The 22190-nt window shown below is 36.7% G+C and overlaps 2 protein-coding genes across 3 annotated transcripts; one reads left to right on the top strand and one right to left on the bottom strand.

Moving 5' to 3' along the window:
• Nucleotides 1-756: 756 nt before the first annotated feature.
• LOC140796862 (G-box-binding factor 1-like) lies at nucleotides 757-9738 on the bottom strand. Of its 2 annotated transcripts, XM_073150009.1 has the most exons (9): nucleotides 9256-9738; nucleotides 9110-9193; nucleotides 8879-9030; nucleotides 8723-8780; nucleotides 8549-8597; nucleotides 8196-8464; nucleotides 7926-8003; nucleotides 1675-1800; nucleotides 757-1218 (listed from the first exon to the last, which is right to left on the bottom strand). In XM_073150009.1, the coding sequence occupies exons 1-9, from the start codon at nucleotides 9493-9495 to the stop codon at nucleotides 1045-1047; spliced, it is 1230 nt and encodes a 409-aa protein (XP_073006110.1). In that variant the 5' UTR covers nucleotides 9496-9738; the 3' UTR covers nucleotides 757-1044. The 2 variants fall into 2 exon arrangements, with proteins under 2 accessions (XP_073006110.1, XP_073006111.1); XM_073150010.1 differs by lacking the exon at nucleotides 9110-9193 and having other exon boundaries at nucleotides 9256-9625.
• A 2683-nt stretch (nucleotides 9739-12421) lies between these two features.
• Nucleotides 12422-21603, top strand: LOC140796737 (dolichyl-diphosphooligosaccharide--protein glycosyltransferase 48 kDa subunit). The gene is made up of 13 exons (XM_073149819.1): nucleotides 12422-12804; nucleotides 13008-13144; nucleotides 13240-13365; nucleotides 14802-14855; nucleotides 15020-15133; nucleotides 16957-17012; nucleotides 17087-17128; nucleotides 18644-18719; nucleotides 18914-18985; nucleotides 19075-19200; nucleotides 19277-19381; nucleotides 20237-20320; nucleotides 21408-21603. The coding sequence occupies exons 1-13, from the start codon at nucleotides 12531-12533 to the stop codon at nucleotides 21453-21455; spliced, it is 1314 nt and encodes a 437-aa protein (XP_073005920.1). The 5' UTR covers nucleotides 12422-12530; the 3' UTR covers nucleotides 21456-21603.
• The last annotated feature ends 587 nt before the right edge of the window (nucleotides 21604-22190 follow it).

The raw sequence follows: 22190 nt of genomic DNA, 5'->3' as shown, positions 1-22190 counted from the left end.
GATTGAAAAAAATGTCAAGTTCTAGTTTATTTTCCTTCAATGCTAGGTTCCATTTTTATGATACAAAAAAGGTTGGTCCTCCTGTTGACCAAAACGGTGGCAGAAGAGAGTTAGTTCATGGATCTTATGACTAGCATGTCTTAGTTCACTACCGAGCTCAAGCTCCATGATATATGGACAAGTAGGATTTCATATTTGTCAACTAAAATTAATGTATTTAATTGATCTTAGTAGTCTTTCAACTTCCAGAGAGCAAAGAGTTAAACCCAGATGAGACAATAGAGGAGTGTCTCTCTTTGCCATTATCCAACCACTGCTCCCATTCTCTCAAAGTAATTAGCACTATATATATACTACGACCTAACGAAACTTGCACATCTATAGATTTACTTTATCTTGGATCATTTTTTTAAGTCCAAATTAACAAGGTGGAGCAGTTTTGAGCTTAATCAATTTTTATATGCCTATCTAGGGTTACCATATATTTCAATGTATTCAATGTTTACACCGCAAGCCAAAAGAATGTACTTTTTCCCCACTTGCATCGATGCACATGATTGCATGGCAACCTTCATCAGATTATGAGATGCTCAAATTATTTTTCTTGCAATCCTTCAACACCATGTTATCTGCAATTCAAGCATTCTGATGACTCAAGTGATGCTGAATCTGGCGTCAAATCACTTTACGCTATGATTAACCAACAACATCGTAGTAAGTAGGAAGGTAATTTCCGACAAAAACTACATAAGAAGATGAGCAAATAAGAAATCGTTCTTGTAAAATCAAAAGATTCAGATACCAAATTGATTGTTAGTTCTCCCCCTCATCAAAGTTAGCAAACATAGAAAAGAACAAAAGAAAAATCTTAGGATCTAAGTGTTAATATTCCTACATCAATCTGTGGATACCTCCTTCGAGCAACAACCTGTAAATACTACAGAGTTACGATGACTATGTATAAAGGGCAGCTTTACAGACCCTCGTCGTGGGAAAAAAAGAGTTAACCTTCAAGGATGGTGGTTAGAGAAGAAAGATCTGACCTCACCTAGAAGTAGATTCGGGATTGCGGCTGCCACTATAGAACTTACCGTTGCTCTTGTTAGAATGGTTATCAACATGGCCACTGTTGTCGCGCACCCCAGGCTTCTTTGATGAGTCACTGTTGATGCCCAAATCAGAGATAATACCAGGTCCATGTGATTGAATCATTTCCTCCTGTTTAAGTAAAAAAAACGTAGCAATTAGCAAGTTATTTCTGAAAAAAGGAAGATATCTCATTCAAATAACAAGCGCAACATGTAGGTTTAGGGTCTTTGTACTCTTCGAATTCAAGTGCCTTAAAATGGTTAATGATAATTGGGTATTATAAGGATTGTCTAGTAAGAAGGGATCAAATTAGTGTGGAGATACAGCCATCAATATGTTAAACTAGTGTTACTGGAAGACATTGTTATATAATAGCTACAACAAGATATTAGGTGTATCACGGCAGAAGCCACTTTGCACCGATTTTCAGCTTTAAATTTGATAATAGCTATGCAGATATGGCAGCAAGTCTAACTGCATTTTTGTAGGAAGAAGTACCTTTTAGTAGAGTCGATCTATATGACAGATGAAATAACAGTAAAGTCCAATATGAATAACGTAAAAGCAGAGCAGGTAGGAGCTAACCATTATCTGTGAATTTTCTGCTTCCAGTTCCCCACAAGTTTGCTTAAGATGGTCGAGCTCTACCTTCAGTGCACTGTTCTCATTGCTGAGTTCAGCTACCCTTCTTGCCAATTCTTCACATTCTTGCTGATAACAACACAAATAAGTAGTTGGTTCCATACGATAGAGCCGATTTATTTTAATAGAGATTAACTGAAGTACAGGCTTATTACAGAAGAAACAGTAGGACAATAGTAGTTTAATCCATGAACATGTAGTAGTTCAATCCATGAACATGAAGCATTGTATATAACTAACTATATATAGTTCTAGCCCATGCTATCCTTAATATACAGGGGCCTCTTCTAAAAGCATTACACATATCATGCACACACATGATTACTTACTAACAAGCTACAGAAGAAACAACAAACAAGCCTTCAGAACCCAACTAGTTCGGATCAACTACGAGGATCTTTTTTTTTCCTTTATTTATCTATGTTTAGTACAATGATTTGGGTCAAATCAAATGCTATTGTATATTTTGCTACTACCTCTATCCTCATTAGTTTTGTTGTTCCTCTTCTCTCAAGGAACCTTTTATTTGAATAAAATCAATCCTTCATATTAGTTCATTACATGGTCTAAATACTGATGCAAAAGACCAAATGAAAAACAGGAAAACTTTGCATCTCACATCCTAGCTACTGAGATCATATTTATGATAGTGTGAATAGTTGGTCTTAATAAAGGGTTACCTGTGGAACAAGGGTTTGTTTTTTAAATCCATGAATTTCCATCCATATCATGTTAAATCTTCTCATATACTTGCCAATTGTCATTGACTCATCGAATGTTTGAGAGCTCTGTGCTTAACCAAAGGACTTCATCGCACATGATTAGCCCGTATCAGACAGTTCCTTCTCGCACTATCAATATTCGCTGTAATGTCTAGACTTCAAAAAAACTTGTTCCAAAATTCCGAAATGATTTTATTTCACTATACAATCTCTTCCCCGACAATTTTACTTGTCTGGTCAGATCTGAATATGGCTAAATAGAAGTTATCCCAAATACTAGATGGTGATTCAGTTACCTCACACAGTGAACTTCAGCTAATACACTGAAAACAGTCTGCCATCAGCAAAACTGCAAAAGTATAAAATTCTGTATGTCCTTTGGTCCCTCTCATGCTGTTTATCTATCGCACCCAAAATGTTCGACCAGTGTTTTGAAAAGTGGTAAAAGCGGCCGCCCCGCAAAGTAGCAATGCGGCCTGCCAAAGGCGGGCAGGCCGCATTAGTGCTCGGGGCGGGCCGCTTTGGCACCTAGCGGCCCACTAGACGCGAGTCGGATCGATATACACAGGTCAGATTCTGGGCAAACTTTAAAAAGAAAATAACATCGATCTCCTCAGTCTTCTCTCTCACTCGATCCTCCTTTTCTGCCCAAAGCAACAGCAATGGCAAGCAGCAGAAGTAGCATGAGTGGCAACGACGGCAAGTGGCAGCAGAAGCACGAGCGGCAACGATGGCAAGCGGCAACAGTAGCACGAGCGGCAACGGCAGCAGCGACAAGCGATAGCACGAGCTCATCTGCATTTGTTGCCCCTTCTCGCTCCTTCACTGCAGCTTTCTCTCTCTCTGACAACGAGATGCTGAGCTATCTCTCGCTCTCTGCTTCCCTCATTTTCAAACTTTTTTTCCTATATTTCCAATTTTAGCCCTACTATAAATGGATGACAGGCTGGCATGAAGTAGTACTGAAGGGTAGTGTGGGGATTTTTTTAATTTTCTTATTTTTTTAGGATCTCAGTGATTGTTAAATGAGAAAAAAGGATTAGTTATGATTCTATTTTGGCTACTTGTAATCTTAGTATTAATTTTTAGTTATATTAGAATATATTATATAACATATATAATTATTTTTAATTTTTATATATTAAAATACTACACCGCCCTGGCTCTCGCCTTCCGCCTAGGCGCTAGGCGGTGGGGTGACCGCCCACAATTCGTGGCCGCCTTTCAATACACTGTGTTCAACTAAAATACAATACTTCATTATCAGTAGCAATTGGAAGGATAATTTTAATAATAGACTCAAGTCACATGCAATGGACGTGAAATTCAACTGAAGTATATTCATTCATTTTAATTGCAATTAGAAACCAAAACCAAGGACACCAGGGCTCCACAGAATACAGTGTAAATCCACATAGACTTTCACCATTTTCTAAAAGCCATATTGGAATTGTTTCCCGATGATTCAAAAGAGGAGTACAATTACTTAAATTAATAATTTATGCAAGGTCAACTTGCTGTCTAGATATTCAATTTTGAAGTCGAAATGCAGGTAAAGAGTAGAAGGTCCATATACTCATGATAACAGCCATGTTAGAAATAAGAATGCTCTTATAAGTGGTATACACACAATGTAACCTCCATTGCTTTTCTTCTTTCTCCTTTTCTAATTTTTGAATGTCCCTGCTGATTCCATTTGCTACTTCTGTGAAGCAGAAAAAGTTTCTACTCTTTGGTCGTCTAATATTCTAATTCAAACCAGTTAACCAAACAGACCAAAATGTCATCAAGACCATATTAAGTTAAGATGTCTTGATCCATGTGAATCCATCCTCTAAGGATTCAAGGCATCAAGCAACAACCTCTTCAGCATGGCACACGTGATCATGACCTTCAAACAAATTGAAGCATCAAATGAATAACAGAGACATAAATTTGATAAAATTGCAGTATACCATCATTTTCAGAATGATTGCCTACTTAACTTGAAGATGAGCTTCAGAGAGCAGAAGACTGCATCTAGATAACCAGTTTATGACACAAGGAATGCAAAATATCTCAGGTTTTGACTTTTGACCTCAAACTGGATTACAGCATGACAGCTTCAGGTTTTGGCTAAGGTAAACTTGAAAAGATTAGTATAATGTCCTGGGAAAAAAGAATTTTGAAAAGAAAAGGTCACAAAATATTGATGCATATGTGGTTGTCTCCACATACTTTCTTTTTGTACACTCACCGTTTCCAAAGAAAACGACAAAATGAAAAATATAATCTATCATGTCATTTTGACTATAACCAAACCATTAAAGTGCAAGAGGTGAAGTAAGATACCAATATTGTATTTTGTCAAAAAAGATATCGATATTGTAGTAGATGGCATGCTTTCCGACTATAACATCTATCAGGAATAATATGATTTTTAGAAATTCCTTCTTATACTTTAAATGGTCAGGATTCGGGACTTCTTTGCACATGAAGCACGCTAGATTCTACTAGTAGCAAAAGCATGTCATAGTCGTTTCTATTTGACATGAGAATGTTGGAAGTAATAGAGTTGTACTATAAACTACAGTACCTTTTGAAAATGAACAATGGTTCTGATGCTTAGAACTTATTCTTATAATTAACAAGTCAAGATATAACATTTGACTGTGCCTCAACAATCAGCAGATCAGGAAAAAAATAATAATAACTAACTAAAAACTGACCTAGTTCTTGTGGATCTCATAAAAATATCTCAAATTTTCAGCAACTATATCAGACCCTCGATAGCATTTCCTAACTCATCTTCCCTTCTAACAATTATAACCAAGATCTTGGAGTTGTCTCTAAGTTCCATTTAAAATTCTCCTTTAGACAAATCAAGATTCGTTTTGGATGGTTCAGAATCTTCAAATATAATCTCTAACTTCTCGAGAAAATAAATGTTCTCACGTGGCCTACTGGTAAAACATTCTCCTCAGAAATGCAAGGGACCATGAAATGTAGGCCACACATGTGATTGAGCTAGTAGATTGTCATTATGCTAAGATTTGGCTGACAAATTTAAATTCATGCCATGTAGGATTCTAGGTTTAAACAACTAGTGTATCCTGACCATCTGAACCACTAGTGGGTAAATTGTGGTTCCCATGGTGTTGATCCCTAGATCAGGATATAAGCAAGTTTCCTAGACCTGGCTAGAAACAATGAGAAAAAGGACATGACAGCTTGTTTACATATGGAGGACGTTATTAATATAGAACTTATAGGAGAAGAATAATCCACGTAGCATACTCTAATAAATTAGATTTCAAGAATCTGCCTCTAGAAGTAATAATATCATAACTTTTGGACTTCATTTATCTTATAGAGGTATTGCTATGGAGTAGTATTATATTCCTTGCTCAAACTAAGCTAATACAAAAGAAGCACAAGATGAACAGCACTACAGAGAAGCAGAGGGTCCAAAAGATTCAAAGGATACAATATAGCAACGATGGCCGTGCCATAGGCACGGCCCGTGCTGACCGCCAGCACGGCACGGCACGTGCTGCGGCACTTGCCGGTCGTGCCGTAAGAAAATGAGAGAAAAATGTACCATCTTGGCCGTCACCGTCGTCGCTGGCCTTCGCTGTCGCCGCTCCCGGTTGCCGTCGCCGCTCGCCCGAGCTCCCGTCGGGTGCCCTAGCTGAGGGAGGGGAAGAAAGAGATCGAGATCGACAGAGAGAGAGAGAGAGAGGGGTTTATCGGTTAAAAACTTAAGTTGCGGATCCGGATCCTCTTTCTTCCCCTCCCTCGGCTAGGGCACCCGACGCGAGCTCGAGCGAGCGACAACGACAATTGGGAGCGGTGATGGCGTCGGCGAAGACCAGTGGCGACGGCGACAGCGAGCTCGACGACGAGGTCGTGGCGAAGCTATTAGGAGGGGTGCCGTGCGGCACCCCTCGTGCCACGTGCCGATACGCCGCCGGCACGGCCATCCTTGCAATATAGTACTAATAGATTTTCTTGCACATGTTAGCACTTAGCAGAAAGACAAGGTGGGTGATTACTCAAAAATGGCACTCACACTAATTTAGCAAGCCAGTGGTCCAGGAAAAACTACTAAAAAGGAGAAAATTAGTATGAAAAGATATATTTATGCCATATCAAAATGCCTGAACTTAAATTTTAGAAGAAGCTAAAGGACAATATCTCCACCTCACTTTTCCAATCTAACTAGTTTCACCTATTTACATGACTCTTTTCCTAGGAAAGAAGCGAAAGTTGTAGTTTTTAAATAAAAATTTTGAGCAGCTGCCTAGGAATTAGATGATTGCCTTATGTTTCATGCCCACAACTTGTTAAGTAGTGTTTAATAGCTAGAGCATTTGGTTGATACTCATGTATTCTAGTTGCCAAAGTATTAAAGCTCCAATAAGTTCCATCTGATGCTCTCAGCATAAAGAAGGTTGTACTATGCAGTGTGGCCAACATACTGCATACACATTTCAGCAGCATATGTTGGTCATAAACTGATTTTTGAAACAGTAGTCACCAGTCCCTCTATCTGCTTGGATTTCAGTAAAGAAGGTGAACTACAAGCTGAACTATAAACTTTTCAGAAAGCAAAAGTAAATGACCTCATGTATTGACAAAGACAAGGTTGTACAACCCAATATCCATTTTGATTTTGATCAGATATAAGAAATGCTGATCTCACTAACTTAGCTAAAGGAACCTCCAACAGTCTAACAAATTGTATTCACATTTTCGTCAAAAAAACCCAGATTCAATCGATCCCAATAGTTTCAGTCCAAGACAGCAAGACCCGCCAGTTTCAACTGAATCTGACACTAAACATAATGCAATTTTGTTTCTATGGCATTAACACTTCAATGGCAAAAAATAAAAGGAAAGGTGAAAAACCTCTAAGCATTAGACACACTTGGAAGCACTACAGGTAGATCCTTACTAAAAATTGTTCTATAACAAATAAGCATTAACCCATCATAATAAATATTGGCCCCTCGTCCTTACTCGCTATCTCATTGGCACCAAAATTGAAGAATTCATCTGTAATTCCATGAAATAGTGCTTAAATTTATCCCCATCTTCAAAATAATCAAATGCGGACGAAACCATAGTTACCTTTTTTTTGTATGCCCTTGAGACCTGTAATCTCTTCTTCAAAGGAGAGACCTTACTACTATTCTAGCCAACAGAGTTTCATCAACATGTCCTACAGAGAACTCCAGTTCCCTTTTAATATTCAGTCAAAAACTTCTGCAACCATCAGCTATATCATCTACAAATTTTAGAGTACCCCATAAGGATTATCTTTTACCGTCAATATATGTAACTTCTACCTTCCTGAAGCCTAGATGGCAATAAAGTTACATTTTATTGTTTTCACTGAAGACAATAATTACACTGTCATGCTTACATCATTAAAAAGAATGAGCAATCTTATGATCATTTTTAAGTTGTCAAAGTTCATAAAAGAGATACCTGCTTCCGTAGCCTTGACCTCCTTGCTGACTCCCTATTGGATTGTTTCCTTCTCTCCCTCTTCAATTGCCGCTCATCCTGCCAAGACAGAAATAGTTAGAGAACCAAAAGGAACGATGAATTATAAGAAGGAATAATAAATAACGAAGATGACAACCATAAAGAAATAGGACGAATATGTTTCAATGATTCATAGTTTAATCATTGAGAAGATCAATAAAAGTGTAATATATGGTAGTCCATTATAACCAGAGAAAAGGCTAACAGTACCCATTGTTGTCCAGGCACAACTCCATCCTGTCCTGCCATTGTTGATGCAACATTCACTTCAGCAGGTCTGGTATTCATGGGAAGAGCTCCAGTGGGCAAAGCATTCCAGATATCCATCCCCATGTTCCGATTAGTTGCAGAACCAGGTAGCACTGCCCTCCCGGGTGCTGAAACTGGGAGCTTTGAGGCAGATCTGCCCCTCGAATTGTATGATGACTCAGCAGTAGAGTTATTATATTGAGCGAGTGCAGCAGTCTGAGAGCCTCCACCTAAGAGAGACCAATGAAAGATTTACATCACACATTAATACTGAAAGTAAAGCAATGTAGTAAACATTCCATATTGGGCCCTACCTTCTGCAAATAAATCGCCTTGTTTTCTCTTCTTAGTTGCAGAGGAATCCTGAAGACACTTGCTTATACTTAGTCGTGACAAATGGGATCACAGAGAGTAAAGGTACCCCATATCCCTATTCATAAACTGCAAACAAAGCACCACAGAACAAATCAACTAAATCTACCACACACCTTTTGGTCGACATCATCATCTCTTGTATCGGATGAGCCCTCGCTTCCGCTGTCACCACTACTCGTAATTCAAGAAATGAAACAAGGCAAAAACGAATCACCACCAATCAAAGAATTAATAAGATTAGCAGGTAAATCCTGGAAAAAAAAAGGCACCTCCTTGAAGCATTATCCTCAGAAGCCGATGTCATTCTCTTCCCGCCATCCCCCGATTTCTCCGGAGTCCCAGAATTCCCCTTGCCCGCTGATCCCTTGCTCTTCCCTTCCATTGTCTTTCCTTCCGCTTCACCAGCTGGATAAGCCACACTCTACGCAACCAACAAACAAATCCACCATCAATAGCAAAATTAACAAGAATAATTGAACGAAAGAACTGCCATTGCTTACCACGCCCATGGAGGGGTGAGTGTAGAACGCGCCGGGGTGATACATCGGCGAGAACGGGATCGGGGTCCCGTACGGCGACATCATCTGCCGGAGCAAAACCTAATCAAACACTCAACAGGAAAGAAGCAAAATTTCATCTTCCGTACCTGAGCAGGCCAGACATAGGGATGGGGCGATGGCGCAGCGCCGGGTGGGAAGAAGCCCGGGGGAGCACCCGCGGCGGCGGCGGCGCCCCCGTAATACGCCTGCAGCGACGCCGCCCACTCGGAATTCCCGTACGCCACCACGGCGGCGGCGGCGGCGGCGGCGGCAGTAGTGGTGGAGTTCGTAGCAGCAGGAGTAGCGCTAACTTCAGGAGGCTGCTTCTTGTGTTCTTCGGAAGCCATGAGGCGATTGAATTGAATTCTCCGAAGGGGGAAGAGAACAAAAAGGTAGAGGAGGGTAATATTAGCGCTTGTTCGGGAGTAATTGGGAGGGTGAGTTTTCTCTCTGTGTGTGTGGGGTGTGGGTGTGTGGGGGGGGTACGTGGCGAGAGGGGTGACGGTCGAAGGAGTGGGGCTTTAGCTGGTGCTGCTAGGGTTTGGAGTCCGACGCGGCGATCGAGGGATTGGGTGGGGGGGGGGGGGGAGAGAGAGACGAGGGGAAGGGGAGGGATCTAACGAGGGGAGAGGTGGTGGGACCCGCAAAAGGGGGTCCGATTCGGGCACAGTTGGGGACGGGTTGGATGCCGGGATCCGCGCGCTGACTTGGAAGGGTTGGATAATTCGACTCTATTTCTTAATTTTTCATAATAATTTTTTTTCTCTCTGTACGTATGACAAAAAATCACTTTTATTTCATACCCATTAAGCTACCCTATACTTTTTTTTTAATATTTATTTATTTGATAGAAATAAAGTAATTTAAGTTAATTTATCATATCTGTTAATAATATTTATATTTGCAGTTCAGTGTGAAATACAAAGAGGTGTAATTATACAAAACAAATCTCACCTAAGTAAAATAATTTTGACCTAAAGTAAATGAAGAGTAAATTATATTCCAACGAAAATATCCGTATAAAAAAGGAGAAAGCAATAAAGTAATTTTAGTCAAATTATATTGAAATGAGCAGCTATTATCATCGAGAGGAGTTTCTATAGAATCATTAGCTATGCGTATAATTAAATTAAATTTCTAAAAAATAAAAGAGTGTTTATTGTCTTCATAAAATTGTCCACATTAAAATCTACTTGGTCTGATAAAAGGTTACAATAACCTTAGTCACTCTCAATAATTTTTTTTTTTTAATATGATGGCTCAATGCAGACTGTTCCATAACACTCGATCAATTCAAACTAATGTCAAAATACTGCATATAAGACTAAGTTGGTACTTAAATTAAAGATTATATTATAATTAAAATCTAGTTTCTTCAAATATATAAAACCAAAACTCACTTTGAATGCACCAAGTTGTACTATTTCCCTACAACAATGCATGAGCTATTATTCCTTTCCCTCGTGAATGGATCACATAACTAATGCCAGGAGAGCTTTGTACTCTCTTAAGATTAATTATGATCATCCTAAATTAATCATAAGCTAGATAAAATAGTAGCCCATAATGAGACCGCTAGAGGACTCGAATTTATGAACTCTGTTACCAGGTCAATTTAGCTTTTCTTTAGAGTTTACTTCTAAAACTTAGCTGAAATGAATTGAAGCTTTACGTGAATCATGCATATAAATTCCTTCTTGTGTCGGAAACTTTTAAATGCACCTTATTATGTTATAGTGTTAATAATTCTTAAAACTTGTTTCTATATTTAGAACACGGTAGTACTTCACTATGACTTTATTTGGGGCTCCAGATCTGAAGCTTGTTATAGTAGTACTGTAGGTCTGCAAATTTGGATATTGAGCCCATTTAATGGATAGCTCCAAATCACTTTAAAAAAAATAAAATACCAACTCTGCCCGCCAAATGTTTAAGTCACTATTTTAATTTTTTTTAATAAAAATAGTAATATTAGAAATGTCTCATCGAGATGTTTATTTTAAAAATATTTTAAAATTTTAAATTATATTACTAAATTTTTTTATTTATAATTAAAAATACTAAGTGATTGGAATTCTTTTTAGAGTTAATTAGGTTGACACCATTTGAACTATACCCGTTTTTTACAATATCACCTCTAAACTTTAGGGCAAAGTAATACGAGTAACGATAGCGAGGGAAAACACGTAATGTCCGCGCAGCTTGGCAGCGGAGCTTGCCGTGGCCTCCTCGTCCCACGCAACGCGACAACTTGGGAAAAGAGGGAGGGAAAGAATAAGACAGTGACGGTGAGGAGTGGAGCAAGAAGATTAAATATAATAATAAGAAAATTCAAAATTTTATTATAATATTTTTTATCATAATTTTATTAATTGGTTGCGTAAATATTACAAGAGCATTTAAGTCATTTAGAATTAATTACGTCTGATATAACCGCTACATAAGCTGACTCACCCAATTTTTCTGACAGTACACTAACGGAATGGTAACATTAGAATTTTTAAGGTGTTTAGGAGTTACATTTTAACCTAAAAAAATATAGGGGGTCTCCATGAAAATCGGGTATAGTTAATGGTGTGTTGATTCTTCTTGTTCAAAATTATCCATTAAATATAAACATCAAATATTAAAATATATCAGTTATACGGCGTGTATGCATAGTGTTTCATTTGCAATATTTTTTTAAACTTATCTATTTAATTAAAAAGTTAGTAATTTAAAATTGTTTCAGAATCTTTTAAGTAGTAGTTTTATTTTTAAAGATCTTCATAGAAATTTCTAACCATATATTTTCAATAAAATTATAATATTAAGAACATCTATTAATATATATATATATATATATATATATATATTAATAGTTAAATATATAGCCATGCATCAGAGTGCACCAGCTCTATATTTGGAAGCCCAACTTTAATGTTACGTGAGAAATTGTTGTACGAGACAACTATTCTCAATAGATGTATTAATTTTTTAATTTAATAGAAAATTATTATTTTATGTGAATAACTCACTTCTCCAAAGAGCATTTTATGTAAATAGCTTTCCAATAAGAGCGATTTATTTATAAAAAATATAAGATAATTTATTATATTAAGAAATTACTATTTCCTGGAGCGGTACTTAACTTGGATATATCTATATAAATATAACGGTCCATAATGGATTTTAAAAGGTGCATTCTCGGTTTCAAAAATTACCACCCGCCTACCCGATAAGATTCGGATCCTCGGGAATCCGACGCGAAACCACGCCTCCGCTTCCCACGTGCGTTGTCCTCTCCATTTTGGATCTTCTTCTCCTTCTATTTACTGGAGTCTGGAAGTCTTCGATCGAGAAACCCTCGAGCTCCAAAACCCTAGAAGACGAGCCATCAACAATGGTGAGGGTCGCCTCCCTGCTCCTCTTCGCCGTGATCTCTCTCGTGCCTCTGCTCTCCCACTCCTTCTCTGCCGAGAACCCTACCGATCGCCGCCTCCTCGTCCTCGTCGACGACCTTGCGATTCGATCCTCCCACTCTGTCTTCTTCAACTCTCTTCAATCTTGTGGCTTTGATCTCGACTTTAAGGTCGCCGATGACCCCAAGATCTCGCTCCAAAGATACGGGCAGTACCTTTACGACGGTCTAATCCTCTTCGCCCCTTCCATTCAACGTAAGATTGTCCGAAAACTTAGATCGATGTTCTTTGAATTGTTGTGCGGATCAAATGGTTTTGGTGGATATTTTAACGTTGTAAAGTTTAGTTCAATGTTAGATTATTCCAAAACCCAGATCTCTGCTCTTGGATATTTCATTTCTTTGGTATTATGTGTATTTGTTTAAATTCGGATTTTGATGAATTTTGGTTCTTTGTAGGGTTTGGTGGCTCGTTGGACCAAAATGCGGTTCTCGATTTCATTGATGCCGGGCATGATTTGATTTTAGCGGCGGATTCATCTGCCTCTGATCTGATTCGGGGAATTGCTACTGAATGTGGTGTAGATTTTGATGAGGTAAGTGGAATTATTTGATTTAACTTCTTATAAATATCTTTTTCTTCTTTTTCTTGTTGGCACTTTTTTCTGGACACTCGATTTCTTTGTTTCAGGATCCGGAAGCTGTGGTTATTGATCATACTAGCTATGCCATCTCAGAGTCCGAAGGGGAGCATACTCTTATTGCCGGTGATGATCTAATCCAGGCAGATATAATTCTCGGGAAGAAAAAGATTGAGGTCTATTTTTTCACTATGTCATTTTTTATATTGGTCCTTGGAACAAGAACTATGGATATTGAAAATTTCAAATTTGGGGGAGATTGGATTCGGTTTAAAAAGATGAAAGAGAAAACCAAAAAACTGAGTAGGAAATCTAAAGCTGAAAACAAATAGGAAAGAAAAACATGACAAAGGCCAGTACACAATTTTTTAATATGGAAAACATCTTGCCGTCGAGAGGAAAAAACTATGGACTCGTTCAAACTGGGTCAAATTAATTTATCAAGACATGGAAATAAGATTTGCACATAACTACTCCGACACTCCAATGCCTGAGTTTGAAGTCTCCTCTTGCACTTGTCCCGCACGATGAATTATTCTCGTATTCGAGCTATGGGTCGATCTCGCAAACAAGTCTTGCTATAGGTTGGCGATGCAACGATTCAGCTTCTCCAAATGCATCAGTGCATCTGAAATTGAATTCCAAGCACTCAGACAATGAAGTAGTAATTCTCACACTTTGATAAAAAAATTTGTTTTGTGAGAGAATCAAGACCTCTATAGTCTCTAAGCGTATTCCTTTAGTCTCTCTTGAGTTCTCTTAAGTTGTATCAGGTCCTTTAGTCTCTGGTCCTCTTTTATAGGCATTAAGATCATCTTTACTCCATCTTAGGAAATTTAGATTACAAAATTTGAGTTCATAACTGTTTCTTAATCTTCCTTAATCAATTCTGCATTGGCTGTCCATACCCAGCCTAGTTTCCTTAAGAGAATACATGGGATCTCGTGCCGGAATGTGCACTGAACTGTGACACAGTCCTGCAATGCTGAATTTCACTTTTTGACTCGATTTTTTTTTTTATTCTCTTTGCACTTACACTCTTCACTAGTCATGTCTTTATATTGTTCAAGTGTTACTCTAGACTGGTTCTGGAGTAGGGACTTCCTAAACAGAAATATGTGTTATAAAAACTTATAGGTATCTATACTTTTGAATAAATTAAGTCTGATAAATTTTTCTTTGAAGATGTTGCATCAAAAGTAACCTATATCTATCTATAAATGTGCTATATGTTTTCTTAGTTATTTCACATTTTGTAGCTTGACTATGCGTACGTTTTGTGTGGATTGCGGTTTATGCAGAACGATCTAGGAGCCATATATACATATGCAGCCACATGCCTGTTTCTAGAACATTGAACTAAAGGGGAAGAAATATTTCATGCCCTACCTTTTAACAGTACCATGGTCCATAGCTTTCAACCTGTGACTATTTATACATTCTATAAACTAATCAGTTAGAAACTATATAATTTTTCTTTATTGTCCTTAATTTCCATGAGATCTTTGTGATGCAAATGTATTATCATAAACTTTTTTTGTTTCACGCCTTTAAGCATGCTTATTATGCAATTCTCTCTCTGCTTGTGATAAGTGTAACATAATTTGAACAGGCTCCTATACTATTTCGAGGAATTGGCCATTCAGTAAATCCTTCTAATAGTCTGGTAGGTCTTTTAGTTACTGTTTTCCTGCATATTAGGTCTTCAATTGTCAGAAAGGTTTTCTTACTTTCTTGTGTAGGTCTTGTAGGACAAAGAGGCCTTTATTTTCTTTTAATTTCCTCTTTAATGACTACATTGGCCTTTTCACCCTTCATCCTTGTTGACAGGTTTTGAAAGTTCTCTCTGCCTCTCCTTCAGCATATTCAGCAAACCCAAAGACTAAGTTATCAAGCCCTCCCTCTCTCACAGGCTCAGCAATATCACTGGTTTCTGTCACGCAGGTGGTGTATCATTTAGTTTTATTGTCTGACCTTCAAACTTTTTTGTTTTCTATTGTGTCTCAACACTTGCCATGTTAATTGACTTGGATGTTCTAGTCAGTCTCCCTGTTTTATATATCTTCATGCAGTGATCAAGGTGATATCACCTATCTATGCACCTCTACCAGTCATATATCCACCTGGTTCCATGCAATACATTCTTTACAGAAAACAGAACTGAGCTATTCAATGAGCCCATTTAATATTTATCAGCAGTGTGGTCTTTAATCATTCTACTGTATCATTAAAGAACTTATGAATACATGCTTTATAACATGTCTTATTATGTGTTTATCTAAGAGTACCCAAATAGATAAAGGTTTAATTATAGACTTGTAGTACCTATTTCTACTGATAAAACTTTAATACTTGATTTTGTTATCCCATGCTTTTCTAGTAGGGTCTAGTCGAAGCCAAATTATATGGATAGAGTGGCGTGTAGTTACTATCAATTAAAACTTTTGTGAGCTTTTTTAAATTTTATGAGAGAAAAATAATATTTTAATATTTTCAATATATTTGTCAACTAGTGACTTGGACAAATGTCAAGCTGATACAACAAACTGATACAAAAGAACATGTTGTGGTAGTGATATGGCAGTCATAATGCACCGTACCTGCATATACACACATCACAGAATATTTGCATTATTCAAGTAGTTTGTTAGCTTTTTCGTAGAGCACCACATTAATGCTAGGCTTATACGAGTTCCTCTTAATTCAAGATGATAAAGCAGAATCTTTGTTTGTGTTATCTTGTAAAGGTTAGGCTTATTATAAACTTTTTTTAGTCATGATATATGATGTATACTACTTTTTTTAGTCATGATATATGATGTATACTGGAAAGTGATTTTGAAAGAAGATTGCAATAGATATGAATCTTGGGTCAGACATGTGAACAAGAATGTCAGCTAGGGGTGTAAATGAGCCGATTTTGAGCGAGCTGAGCTCTGCGCAGCTCGACTCGAAATGGAGATTACTCTAGCTCGGCTCGAGCTCGAGACGAGCTTGTTAATAGAGATGAGCTCAAGTGGCTCGTTTCTAAAATATTAAATATTATTTTATTTTGAGAGAAGACATTTTAATAGTCTAAGAGACTATATATAAAGGCCACTTCAATTTTGTTCACTTCTGATATGGGACTAAAGTCGAACTTCATTTTAAAAATTTAACACACTACCTTGAAAAATGTAGCAACTATGATTTGAACCTGGGTCATGGGTAAGGATAAAGGTATTCTTACCAATTGTGCTAGAATAACTTTAGATAAATAAATAGAACTAAATATAATACTATATATTTTGAGCTAATTCGAGCCGAGCTAGCTCCAGCTCGATTAAGTTTTCGAGCTAAAGAACTCAAGAGCTCGAGTCGAGCTCATGAGCCTCACGAGCTTGAACTTTTTGACAGCCCTAATGTCAGCTAGTATTTTAGAGCATGCTACGCTTATCATACATGATCATGAAACTAGTTATTCATGTTGTACTCAATGTTGTTACCTCAGGCATAAATGTTCACAAGTCTATAATAATTAAAGAAAATTAGAAATATATGGTACTTGTTTGTGAATGTTTGAACAACTTTGAAATAGTAAACAAGACCTGAGGGCTCGTATGGTTGATTTCTGATAATTTACTGAAGTTATCCAAGTGCAACTATTCTTTGCATTGTTTTTCAATTGTCGAGCACTTTATAGTTTGATATATCAGCACTTTATATATTTCATATCTTTTGGCTTGCTTATGAGAGGCTAATATTGTCCACGCATACCTTTCCATTAGGCAAGAAATAATGCCCGTATGTTGATATCTGGATCTTTGGATCTGTTTAGCAACCGGTAAGCAACAATCACCTCCATTTCAGAATTTCGGATTTTTTTACTCTGCTGATCTAGCTCTCTTTAAAAACTAGGTTCTTGAGATCTGGTGTACAGAAGGCTGGGAGCAAGACCAAGTGAGTATATTACTTTTTGTGTTTTCCCATATATTACCTTTCATTTCACAATATTCAGGTAGCTATCTTTAATTGTGTATTTAGCATGTGCCTGATTTGGACATTGCTCCACATAGAAGTGGCATATTGATACTACTCATGTGGCATTGCCTGTGTCTTAACCTTTTAGGTTCAAACTTGTAGTGGTTTACTAAGACAATTTTGATTTTCAAGCCTTTCTTTAAAACTTGTAGCATCTTACTAAGCTTTTTTTTTTTCAAGCCTTCGGTCTTTAAACAAGTTCCCATATGTTTTTCGTTGTCAGATGGGTCACTAATCATGATACACTTATTGAGTCAAGGTATATCAAATAGCAGTGAGAATGTTGAATAGTTTCTAGGTGCTACTATAGAATTAATTATACTTATGACATTGATGTTAAAAGTAAATGGGTGTTGCAGAGCTATGCAAATAATATCATGGGCTTAGCCAAAGGGAGTCCGGGAGGGGCTTCATCTAACAAACATGAGAAGAGCTCGAGTTTGGCAACATATGGCATTTAACTAGGATATAGAATTAGTGTTCATAAAAGGCAGTGAGTTGAGTTGATGGATTGAATTATCATCATAAAAGCTAATGAGACTAAGATATAGCCCTTCTATACATGTAGAAAAGTTAAGATCCGTTTGATATTATGTCATGTTTAATTAGATAGAGGATGAACTTTAAGGATGGCATCATGTGTATTAATCACTTGATACTTGTGAAATATTGCCTTCCACAAGAAGATGTCGGGAGCTACAAAGAAATTTGAACTAACAATTGATTTACTAAATCCGACTTCAAAATGCAGCGCAGAGGAGCACCTTTTAAGTCTAAAAACATGGAAGAACAGACTGTCTCAAGAATCTTTAACTATACTCTATATTGGAACTAAACAATGCTAATTTTTGTAACTACTTTCCAGCTTTATGATGACATATATGAACTGTCTGACAAAATATTGTAGTTTGACTTAGAGCATTATTTTGGTACAATCAGAATTATAGTTCCATTTGTTATGCTTTCTTATTGTGACCAATTAGTTGATTTAGATTATTTCTTAATCAGAGGACTTGTTAAATTTTAATATTTCAGTTGTTTAGCCATAGAGTAGAAACATGAACCTTCAAATGTTTAAGGAAAATATGGTATCAAGTACATTCTTCTAATGGTTTAGAACATTTTTAAGGAAGAGCAGAAGAGAAAGTGAGCAGCAATGCAAAAATGATGATCATGAAGAATAACCAACAACTAAAGATTAGTAAATAACTACACATCAACTTTAACAGAAATGCTCATCGAAATGCTTATCAATCATCTTGCAGCTAGCAAGCTTAAGTACCATAATTGCTTCTATGCTATTACTTTCTACATTACGAAATAGCTTTGGTGGATAAATCTATAGTTGGAAATATACATTTCTGTTCTTTTCATGATCATGCATCTTATATAGTTCTTCTAACCTATCAGTACTGAGATTCCACTTTTTAGCAGATATGACAAATCTGGGAATGAACAATTTGTGGCTGAAATAAGCAAATGGGTCTTCCATGAAAGGGGCCATCTCAAGGTCAAGCATTTAAAATGCTGATAAGTAGTCTGGAGTCATCTTCTTGTTTCAGTTTCCTTCCATTATCTGAGATCCAGTATATGCTGCCGAGAGCAAATCATGTTCTAGATATCTTTTGTTTTGCTATGTGGTTGTGAAAAATTTGCAACTATCTGTTCAGGAGTAACTCAAGGATGTTATTTTTGTTTTAACAGGCTGTCAATGTCGGCCATCACAAGGTTGGAGAAGCAACTGAACCTGCCATGTATCGTATAAATGATGACTTGGTAATTGCTTCTTAATAGTGCAAGAAACAGATAATTCCAAAACAATAGGAAATATTTTTCCTTTGGTATCTCACTTGGATATTTCATAGGAATACTCTGTGGAGATCTATGAATGGTCTGGAACAAGCTGGAAACCTTACATAGCTGATGATGTTCAAGTTCAGTTCTACATGATGAGTCCTTATGTTTTGAAAACTTTGTCAACTGATGAAAAGGTATCCATATATTAAAATGTGTATGTGGTAGAATTTCCAACCTCGTCAAACTGAGATATTATGTTATGCTCTACAGGGTCTTTACTCTACATCCTTTAAAGTTCCTGATGTTTACGGAGTTTTCCAGTTTAAGGTCGAGTACCAGAAGCTTGGATATACAAGTCTCTCTCTTTCAAAGCAGGTTAGTGTTTTCAACATGATTTTATTTCCATCTGTAACGTGTGGTACTGAAGCTTCTGATCATGATTTCTCCTATATGAGAATTATAAAACTTAATGATCTACTTTTCAGGATGCAGTGATCTTTTAAGAACAGACTTCAAAATTGATTGATATTATTCATATAGTTGGATCAGTTTATAAATATCTGGAAGTATTGACACTGAACTTTCTGGTTGGTAACTGCACAATTAGTATGTCACCAAAATAGGAAGGAAATTAGTTGTTGCTGCTACTATTCGTAGACGAGGACCTATGTCCCAATCTGTCTGTTGTAAATGGAGTCTCCATGCTTTCTCACTAAAACAAGGCTCCAATAATCATCTATGCTTCTTCACTACTGTGATTGCTTCTATGAACAATGCAACTGAAGACTCCAAAATTTTCTGAAAAAGAAAGCCCTGAGCCCCTTTTTATTAGGATAGATTCAGGTGTTGTGATCTACATTCAACATATCATCATCCTGCAAGATGGGCACAGGTGTGACTTTATGATTACTTCTCTATTTTGGTGGGATAAGGGCTTTTTTCTTATTTTTTGGAGTCATTGTTGACTCCTATGTCTAGTCTCTGATTCGAGAGGTTCCATCTGCTGTAGTGTTGGGGTCAGCGACCTTCAAGTTAGATGAAAAAAGGAAATAGAAAGTTTGGAAGAGGACTCATTTCATTTAAGTGGATAAGCTACATGCTATTGTATATACGAAATACTGATTTGCAATTTTCAATCATCATGCTTTGAAAATCTTAAACAGTAATTATATCGGAGTGTACTTGTGGATATTGTTTTTCTTGCATCAAAACTCTCTATTTGTTTTGCAGATTCCAGTTCGTCCTTTCAGACACAATGAGTATGAGAGGTTCATAACAGCAGCATATCCTTATTATGGGGCATCCTTTTCAACTGTAAGTGCTCTTAGTAAAGCTTTTTCTGCATGTCGTGGAATATTTGTTAACTATGAATCCCTGCATGATTTCTATTTTTGTGAACTTTCTTAATTATGTGTATCCTTTACTATAACATGCAATGTTGTGAAGATTGAATTGTGTCGAAGATTGTGAAAGGATTTAGTCAAATTGAATTGCAAGTCATATCATGAAATAATATTTCTTTTTTTTCCTTTTTTTGCTTTCTATCTTTTGAAATTTGATATATTGTGTAGCATAAAAATGTTAAGAGAACAAATTCTTTGTTGACTATCTAGAAAAAATTAGTCAAATATTTGTTGTGTTAGATTTGGTTATTCTTTATACAATAGATTAAATACAAAATGGTATCATTACTAAGCTAAGATTGTGTTATGACAGATGAATGTGTTCTTTCAACAAACATCCTTTTTCTGTGCCTAGTTGTATTTTGTTATCTAAGTAAACTTAATATGCAAAATTCCTCATCCAAGACATTATTGTTAATCTGTTCAACCCTGCGTCACCCAACTTTTTGCTGAAACTATAGGATGAACAAGCCCTGATTGATAATTACTAGATGTTGCTTTAGCTCTTAACTTAGTCTCTTATGTTTTCTTTGTTGCTCATAATATTTTAAAGCTACATGGATATTACTTATAGGAGCTAAAGGCTATTATTGACCATTGCCATATAAAATAACTTTCCAATTAAACTTGATCTAATATGTTTATCATATGATCAAGTTTTGATATATGCAATCTAAGGACCGCGCACCTTCAATGAGTTGATTCTATATCATGTCCTTATAACACCAGATCCAAGGATGAGATCTTAATTGTTTAGCTATTTTTCTATTGATTCCAAGATCAAGATTGGGTATCATATGATTATGACAACACATTGACAGTCACAGGCTGTAGGTAATGAAAACATTAAACTAAATAGAACAAAAATAATCAGTATTGCACTATTTTCCTGGCTTTGCTATTCTGATTCAGCTGACTGTTGTGTGAAGAGTAGTCAGTCTTGTAATACCTTTGCACTTATATTGCAAACTATTAAACCATTTCCTTTTTTATTGCAGATGGCGGCATTTTTCATATTCTCCATTGTTTACCTGTATCACAAGTAGATGGTTATCAGGAGAGTGAGGATTAACTGACGATTTATACACAGAAGTTGTGCACCGAATTTTTGACTTTTTAGTACCAAGTATGTTGGCTGCAACTTCAGAGATTATAATTTTTTAATGCCAATATTTATCAACTTCTTAGAGCCCAGTTAAATCTTGTCTGATGGTTATCTGCTATCTGGAAGCATTAGGTTAAAGAAGTATGTCGGTAATGACTTGCTATTTGGAATACGTGTCAAGTGACATGGTATGATTGGTTCTTAGAATCAATCATCACAAATTTGTGTCATTTGTAAACTAGAATGGAGACATGATAGAGAAGATACCCAGCTGAATTACTCTTTATTAAATGTTATGTCTTGGACATGATTAATATCCTCTTAATATGATAGTATATCATGATAGTGTTGGAATTAAATAAATATTTCATGGGTGATAAAGGTCCCCCCGACTATAACATCATCCAGAGAAGTCGTACTGTGGTGGAAGATCACAATCTAAGATTTATCAGTCTCTTAATCTATCTAAGTCTCCTATGACTGAGGCTTGTTTGTCGTTTTGCTATTCCTGTCCTCCGAATGAGGTTAGTGAGAGAATCTCTTAATTGTAGCTTCAACGATGAACAGACGAAGAAAGTACACCAAAGATTTCCTGTCTCTCTCTCTCTCTCTCTCGGTTGCTTCAGATTTCAGCTCGTCATGTTATCTGTATTCTAATAATGTTCCCCAAGTTGAT

This window comes from Typha latifolia, chromosome 10 (assembly GCF_019914945.1).
Source record: "Typha latifolia isolate L0001 chromosome 10, TyphaL0001v2, whole genome shotgun sequence".
Lineage (NCBI taxonomy): Eukaryota > Viridiplantae > Streptophyta > Magnoliopsida > Poales > Typhaceae > Typha > Typha latifolia.
This window is presented reverse-complemented; position numbering and strand designations above follow the sequence as displayed.